Consider the following 8117-nt stretch of genomic DNA (forward strand, 5'->3'; position numbering starts at 1 on the left):
TTTTATACTCAGGCACACAAAGGAAACCAGACAAATGGGTGGTTATGCAAACTCACCACTATTTTGAAGAAAACCAAATCTCTACTAATAATGGTTCAATATCAAAGCTATACACAACATTCAAGATCACCCATGCAACCTTCTGGATTATCCTATAAATTACAGGCTTTACATTATTCCAACATTCCTACCCTCAAATCTGACACACCACACACACACACACACACTCTCCCCCACACACAAATAAATATTTTAAAAAAAAAACATTAATGGGCTGGGGACATGGCTCAGTTAAAGGAGCTTGTTTACAAAGGCCTGTTGGCCCTAGTTAAATTCCCCAGTACCCACATAAAGCCAGATGCACAAAGTGGCTCAAGTGTCTGAAATTCATTTGCAGGACCAAAAGGCCCTAGTGCACCCATTGTCTTTCTCACACAAATTAAAAAAAAAATTAAAAATAAGCAGTGAGGGGCTACAAAAGAGGCCAAATTACACACATTTGTAAATTAAACTAGAGCAATGTTTGATTTATCTAAAAGCCATATTTTATAAATTTTGAATATTAAGACTGTAGTTAAAAAGTGAAGAGACCCACCCTCTCCCTCTCTCTCAAATAAATAAATACAAATAAAGTTAAAAAAAAAAAAAAAGATGGGCTGGAGAGATGGCTTAGGGGCTAAGGTGTTTGCTTGCAAAGCCAAAGGATCCCAGTTTGACTCTCCAGAACCCATGTAAGCCAGATACACAAGGGGGCGCATATATGTGGAGTTCATTTGCAGTGGCTGGATGCCCTGGTGCCCCCATTCTCTCTCTCCTTCTTTCTGCCTCTTTCTCTCACTCTCAAATAAATAAACAAAAATAAATTTTTTTTTTTAAAGTGAAAAGACAACCCAATCAAGAAACCACTCACCCACCAAGTTCCAGTATCAGACTAGAGAGGTGAGCAGGAATCCTGTTCTCATCCAAAGACAAAAATATACAAAATAAAGCAATGACAGAGGCAAAAAAAAAAAAAAAAAAAAAAAGAATGCACTGCTAACAACAAGAACTATGGATGACAGGCTAAGAGGAGAGACAAGTCAAAGCTACTGAAGAAATGACTTACAGCATTTCATATAAAGTAGTATCTCTGGCCCCACCAGGTGAACCTGCTAACCATTCCCCGAGTGCGTGACATCCGCATGTTATCCAAGGAACATTTAGCTGTCTGGCCACAGTTTTGGTCAGCATAGCTGGAATGGGAAGGGTGAAAGGGTGCTGTCAGCATTAATAGGCAGACAACAGGGATGTTTAAAATACCCTGCGAGAACAACACAACAGAAAACTTCCCAGCCCAAAACATCAGCATTGCTGAAGAAGTATTTCTATACAGAAAGGAATGTTATACATCCCACTATCTAAAAGTCATTGTACTGGCACCTGACACATGAATAAATGCTCAGTATAGGGACCCTTAGCCTTATTAAGCATATATAGATTACATTTAACGCACACAGCCATTAGGCATAAGTCCTCTTGGAAATGGATCCTCCATGCCGTACAGTCAAGACCTCAGAATGGAAGAATCACCCTAGTGGGAGGCTTGATTTCAGCTGCATGAGTGACCACGAAGTAGAAAAACCCAAGAGAGCTGCTCTAAGATTCAGTAACATTAGAAACTGTGAGGTGCCTGTTTTAAATCTCTGTGCTTGGGGATTACTTGTTACATAGTAATGGAAAACTACTAATACAATAACTGCTGACATATTTCAAAAGCAAAATGTATAAAATTTTCTTAATGTTCTGATATGAAGGAACTGTAATTGCTAGGCATTATCACCCACATTGAAATGCTACCTCCTAACTTTGCTTGAATCTGGACTAGCCTTATGACATGTAGCATAAACGACATCACAGGACTTCCAAGACTAGACCATAACTAGTCAGTAGTAGGCTGGATAGTGGATCCCAAAATCCTTGACATCCTCTCTCCCCCCCCCCCAAAATCTGTAAATAGGTTACCTTACATGGCAAAGGGACTTAATATTTGGAAAGAAATTATCCAGAATTATCTAGCTGGATCCTAACTATGGTCAAAAAAAAAAAAAAAAGTCCTTTCAAAAGGGAAGCAAAAGGTCAACAGAAAAGAAGATAACGCAACAGCTAAGCAGAGGGTAATGTGGCCAAGAAGGAAGGAATGCTGAAACCTGGAAGAAGCAAGGGACAGATTCTCCCTGGGGACCCTAGGACACAGCCTTGCTGATACTTTGATTTCAGCCCCTTCAATAACTATAGAAAAATACAAAATCTTTTACAGCTTCCATCTACCCCTGTTGAAACATTTTCTTTGGGAGCTCTGATCTATTATCTACATGCTATAATCATTCTGAGACTGTCATGCTGTTGAGGTCACCAAGTCGGCTTGGTTCCACAGTTCTAGCTGGGCCCAGCCATATGTGGGTAAGCCCATACTGGACCCTCTGACCAGCCCATCCTGATTCTTGTGTCCTTTCTGAGCCTAGTTGGGGCTATATTTCCCTTATTCTTCTGGCTTGTTAAGGTTTTTAATTTTTTTTTTTTTTCTATTTGAAAGCAGACAGAGAGAGACAGTGAGTGACCATGGGTGCATCCTAGGCTCTTCTCTGACCACTGCAAATGAACTCCAGACGCACTTGCCACTTTGTGCATCTGGCTTTACGCTGATACTGGGATTGAACCCAGGCCAGAGGCTCTGCAAGCACCTTTAACTTCTGAGCCTTCTTCCCAGTGCCTCTTCATTGTCTCAGTGAAGGTGATCCCACCGAGCTACCCTGATTCATGTGTCTTTGTTTGGAGTGTGAAATGCTTTTTCTCTTTGAGCAAAAGCTGAGACCAACACGATCTATCCCAGAGACTAAGAAAGTAACACAATGAGGCTAAGGAAAACAAGAAACATTTTTAAAGATCCAAAATCCTCCAGGACAAATTTCAGTAATATTTAAGTCTACACATCCCAATCAATATCAGCCTTTTATCTTTCAGCCTTTTTATTTTGTAAAGGCTCATCCATCTATTTGCCACATTCTCAAATCAAAGTACTTCATCCTACCTTATATGAACAATCACAAACAGGGCGTAGCTACCATATTAAAATTTACAATTCTATGAATAACATACATCACTGTAAATAGACAAGATTTCATGATAAATAAACATAAATAAGAAACAAATGCAATGAGTGACATATATAAATGTAAATAAGTGGTAAAAACAAAATTTAAAAGTATGTAATTACTATTTATACAGGAAAATGGAAGTCAATGAGTCTACTGGTAGAAAAACTACTCTATTCACCTTGATTAAAAAAATTTGTTTGATATACATAAAAATAACTTGCAAAAAATATTTTAAGTATACACTTAACAAAAATATTCCCTAAGAAGCTTATATTTTTTAAGTCATATCTCTCAGTATGCCTCCCTAAAAAGCCAACTCTTAGCCGGGTATAATGGTGCTTGCCTTTAATCCCAGCACTCGGGAGGCAGAGGTAGAACGATCACCATGAGTTTGAGGCCACCCTGAGACTACAGAGTGAATTCCAGGTCAGCCTAGGCTATAGTGAGACTCTGCCTTGAAAAACCAAAAAAAAAAAAAACAACCTTGTCCAATACTGAAAGGCAACTGTAATAATGTGAGCTTGCCAGTCCTCCTTACAACAATAAGCCAACAATGTACTATCATCAGCAGAATATGGCCTGCTTCCAAAAGAAGAGAAATAAAGTTGACAAGGGAAGAGTGTAACAGGAACATTTTTTAATTGATAAGAAAATCAGTTTGTAATTTTTTTTTTTTTTTTTATTTGAGGTAGTTGTCTCACTCTGGTCCAGGCTGACCTGGAATTAACTCTGTAGTCTCAGGGTGGCCTTGAATTTACGGTGATCCTCCTACCTCTGCCTCCCAAGTGCTGGGATTAAAGTCGTGCGCCACCACCAGTTTCAGTTTGTAATTTTAAAACTGAAATATCCTATTTAACTAAGATAAGATATCCTATGGTCTGCCTTATCTATTATAAATGGATCCTAAAGCTTTATCTTACCACAAATTATACCACGTGCTACAGATAAACACATAAAAAAGATAATGGCAAATGTACCAAATTTTAGCAGATCTCACTATCCATGTCAACAAGTAAATGATTTTTTTTCTCTGTAATGTTTCCACACCAAAACCACCTTTATCAGAAAATTTAAGCACCCTTTCCAAGGACACACAATTCCTATAATAAGAAACACCCCTTTTAAAAGTGACTTTACTTCATTAGAAAGTGTGTTTAGAAAGATGGGCCTGGTGGTGCAGGCCTGTAACCCCAGCTACTGTTGGAGGCTGAGGCAAAAGGAGCATAAATTCAAAGTCTGCCTGGATTAGACTGAGTTCAAGGCCACCCTGGGCAACTTAGTGAGAATCTGCCTCAAAATAAAAAGTAGAAAGAGGGCTAAAGATGCTAACCAATAGTAGAGCTCTTACCTAGCATGGGTTCAATCCCCAGCCAAAAAAGAAAATGTAGCTGGGGATTGGGGGGGAGGGAGGGTATTACCATGGGATATTTTTTATAATCATGGAAAATGTTAATAAAAATTGAGGGAAAAAAAAAAAAGAAAGTGTAGCTGGGCATGGTGGTCAATGCCCTTAATACCAGCACTTGGGAGGCAGAGGTAGAGGTAGTAGGATCACTGTGAGTTCAAGTACAGAGTGAATTTCAGGTCAGCTTGGGCTAGAATGAGACTCTACCTTGTGGCGGGGGAAGGGGAGAAAGTGCATTCAAGACATTAATTGCATATTTTAAAACATTAACAGGGCCAGAGAGATGGTGCCAATAGTTAAGGAGCTTGCCTGCAAGGCCTAGTGACCTGGGTTCAAATCCCCAGGACCCACATAAAACCAGATGCACAAAGTGACACATGTATCTGGAGTTCATTTGCAATGGCTGGAGGCCCTGACATGCCCATTCTGTCTCCCTCCTCTATCTCTCTGCTTGCAAACAAGGAAAAATAGATTTTTAAAAAATTAAGAATAACAGAAATAAGAGGGTTTCATTTGACAGAAAAAGAAAATGTTGGGCTGCAGAGATGGCTTAGTGGTTAAGGCACTTGCCTGTGAAGCCTAAGGACCCAGGTTTGATTCTCCAGGTCCCACATAAGCCAGATGCACAAGGTGGCACATGTGTCTGGAATTCATCTGCATTAGCTAGAGGCCCCGTGGCGTGCCCATTCTTTCCCCCCTTCACCCCCCCTCTCCCCCTCCCTCTGTCTGTCTCTAATAAATATAAATACTTAAAGAAAAAGAAAACGTTGATTTCAGCAATAAAATGAACTGTACACATTCCTATCAGAGCAACATACTTTTTAACTTAATGATTAAGGTAATTTACTGAGGGATGATTCTAGTTGTCTCCATAGTAACTATGTGTAATTATAGTGAAAACAGTAAGTGATCACCAAGACTATGCTAAAAATCAAAGCAGCAGCACCTCAAAGCATCATGTAATTCCAAAGGCAATAATTTAGTTGGTAACATCAAAAAAGTAGTTGGCTTAAACAATTCCTTAGCTCAAAAACAAGAGACAGGCATGAGACCAAATTGTTTCCTACACACTTGCCTGCTTCTCCTGAGCAAAGACATAAATTATAACTACCTACTTCTTCCTTACTAAGATATATTAAATTTAACCATACGACTTCAACCCTATTGTGGTTCACAGCTGGTATGTGCGAAAACTATGATGGATGAAATAAAATTTAAGTCTTTTTGCAGAACATGCTTTTCAATAACTGCTATAAAATTATATGCACAGGGCCCACCAATCTTGAAACATGTTGACAATGCAGGTTTCTAAGAAATTACTTTAGAAAAGAAAAAAAATGTGTGTTCACATAGTCTTGATAATTAAGAAAAATTACAAAAACTGACATTCTACCATATGACTATAGTGTTTTCAGGATGGAGGATTTTTAAATCACACTCTGAATGCACACAGACTACAAATATGGTAGTGTTGAATTAGGACTTCCCATCACATCGAAATTAATTAATAACTCAATGACTAGGATGTTGCGTTTTCCAGGAAAAGCACTGTGTGCAGACAATCTCTGAAATAAAACTGGTCCACAACACCCTTGGCTGAGGGGTGGAAAGTGGTTCAAAATTACGACTAATAAAGTTTCCAAAGTAGTAAAGATAAATCTTAAGACAACTCTTTCCTCCATTCATGCACATAGGCTAAAGAGGAAGTTCCTAGTGTGTCTGGCCAACAGAACACCACATTCCAAATCACTGTGTTCCCAACTTAAGACACTATGGAATGTTAATATATCTACCACCTTTAGCAGCAGAGGGTTGTGAACTTTTAAAAGTTTTCAAGTACAATACGTAAGTGCTACCAAACAGTAGCAGTGTACCCGCATACACAGCAGTATTTAAGAATGTACCACCAAACAGTAGCCAGTGTGCCTGCGTATAAAGCAATATTTAAGAACGTACTATCAAACAGTAGCAATGTACTTCTATATACAACAGCATTTAAGCGTCAAAAAAAAAAAAATCTTTTAAGACTGGATCCATTTTGGTCCTTGCTCCTTCCAAGCCTTTTCATTTTTCCTAACATTTATTTAGCCTTTTCACCTGGACTCAAATTCTGACCTACCACATGCAGCAGCACTTGTTTTAAAAATATCCTATCTTAACATGTTTGCTTAAAAATAGCTTGGGCTTTCATCCTTTACCAAATCAGTTTTAAGCAGAAGTCTGCTTTTTATTGTAAAGCCAGCGTGCCCAACCCCACCGCCAAAATACTCTTTCATGCTTTCAAACTTTGGAGCAGCAGAAACGGGAGTTTAACTTGAACCTTGGGGCTTAGAAGTTCGTATCTCCAGTCGCTGGCCGTGTGCATCCCCTCCAAACCCTTGGGCGGCTTACATTCACACAACCAGATGTGAATGGGGAGCAGGCTGACCGCATCCCCGACTGGGAAAGCCACCCATTTCCCCCGCCTTTTATTAATTTATTAGTTTATTTATTTTTGGAACATCCAAACACCTGCAAGAAAGTTTGCCCCTGCCCGTCGAGTGCGTCGCGCTTCCTCGGAACAGTCTGTCGGGGCTCGCCACCTGCAAGGGACGCGCGTTCGCGACGGGGCGACAACGGTTTGCTTTGTTTTTTTGGTTTTTGTAAGAGAATGGAGAGGAGGGGACACGACACACGACGACAAAAAAAAAAAAAAAAAAATCGCGAAGCGCCTGGTGCCAATTTAGACAGAAGCTCCGGATTCCAGTGGCTGGGGAGGAACCAGCCAGGGCTTGACCCACCGCTGGCTGGCACGATGCGCGCCCGTCCTCCCTGCCCTGGGGACACTGGGGGGGGGGGGGCGGGTGGCAAGTTTCCCCCGCCCTCCTCCCTCGGCTGGGCCAGGGTGGCAGGAGGGTGGGGCGGGGCCGGGGGGTCCAAGGCCGAGCGCCAGGGATAAGGGAGGCAGGGATGGAGGGAGGGAAGAGGGCGCCGTCCCCGCCAGCCCCTTACCTTGGGCGATGGCAATGGACTCGAAGCGGTGCAGCTCCTTGAGCAGGCAGCTCCGCTCGGTGGAGTGCAGGCTGTAGATGAAGTCGCGCGCGCCCTGCGCCGTGTTGAGCGCCTCCATGGGCTCCTTCTTGGGGTGCGTGCCCAGGGTCCGCGCCCCGCCGGGGGCGCCGAGCGCCAGCAGCCCCCGCCGCCCGCAGCAGCACCAGGACGGCGGGCGGGGCGCCTGGGCGGCGGCGGCGGCGGCGGCCGGGCCCGGCCTCAGGCTGCGCGCCGTCCGGCTCCCCAGCAGCGGCAACAGCCGGGACATGGCGGGCCCAGGAGCGTCGGGGACCACCCCCTCCACCCCAGCCCCGGCCCGCAGCGGCGCTCAGCCCGCGAGGACGAGCTCAGGGCGAGGCCGGACGGGGAACCGGGAGCCGGGCGCTCAGCCCCACCCCGCCCCGACGAGCTCCTGACGGGCGGCCGAGGCGCCCGGCACCATGCACGCTGCGGGCCCGCCTCCCCGGCCCGTGGGCTCTCGCCTCGCTCGAGGACCGCGACGGCGCCGGGGCCCTGGGCGGGAGGAAAACTTTCTGTGAGGCGGCCGG

General features: G+C 43.4%; 1 protein-coding gene across 1 annotated transcript in view; it reads right to left on the reverse strand.

Annotated features, from left to right (window-relative positions):
- The window catches only part of Tmem65 (transmembrane protein 65), a 39524-nt gene extending 31672 nt beyond the window's left edge, over positions 1 to 7852 (reverse strand). Inside the window, exon 1 of the mRNA XM_045144325.1 lies at positions 7531 to 7852. Within this exon, the coding sequence (XP_045000260.1) occupies positions 7531 to 7837 (307 nt within the window). The 5' untranslated portion in view covers positions 7838 to 7852. The remainder of the gene's footprint in view (positions 1 to 7530) is intronic.
- Between the last annotated feature and the right edge of the window lie 265 nt (positions 7853 to 8117).

This window comes from Jaculus jaculus, chromosome 2 (assembly GCF_020740685.1).
Source record: "Jaculus jaculus isolate mJacJac1 chromosome 2, mJacJac1.mat.Y.cur, whole genome shotgun sequence".
In the NCBI taxonomy this organism is placed as follows: Eukaryota; Metazoa; Chordata; class Mammalia; order Rodentia; family Dipodidae; genus Jaculus; species Jaculus jaculus.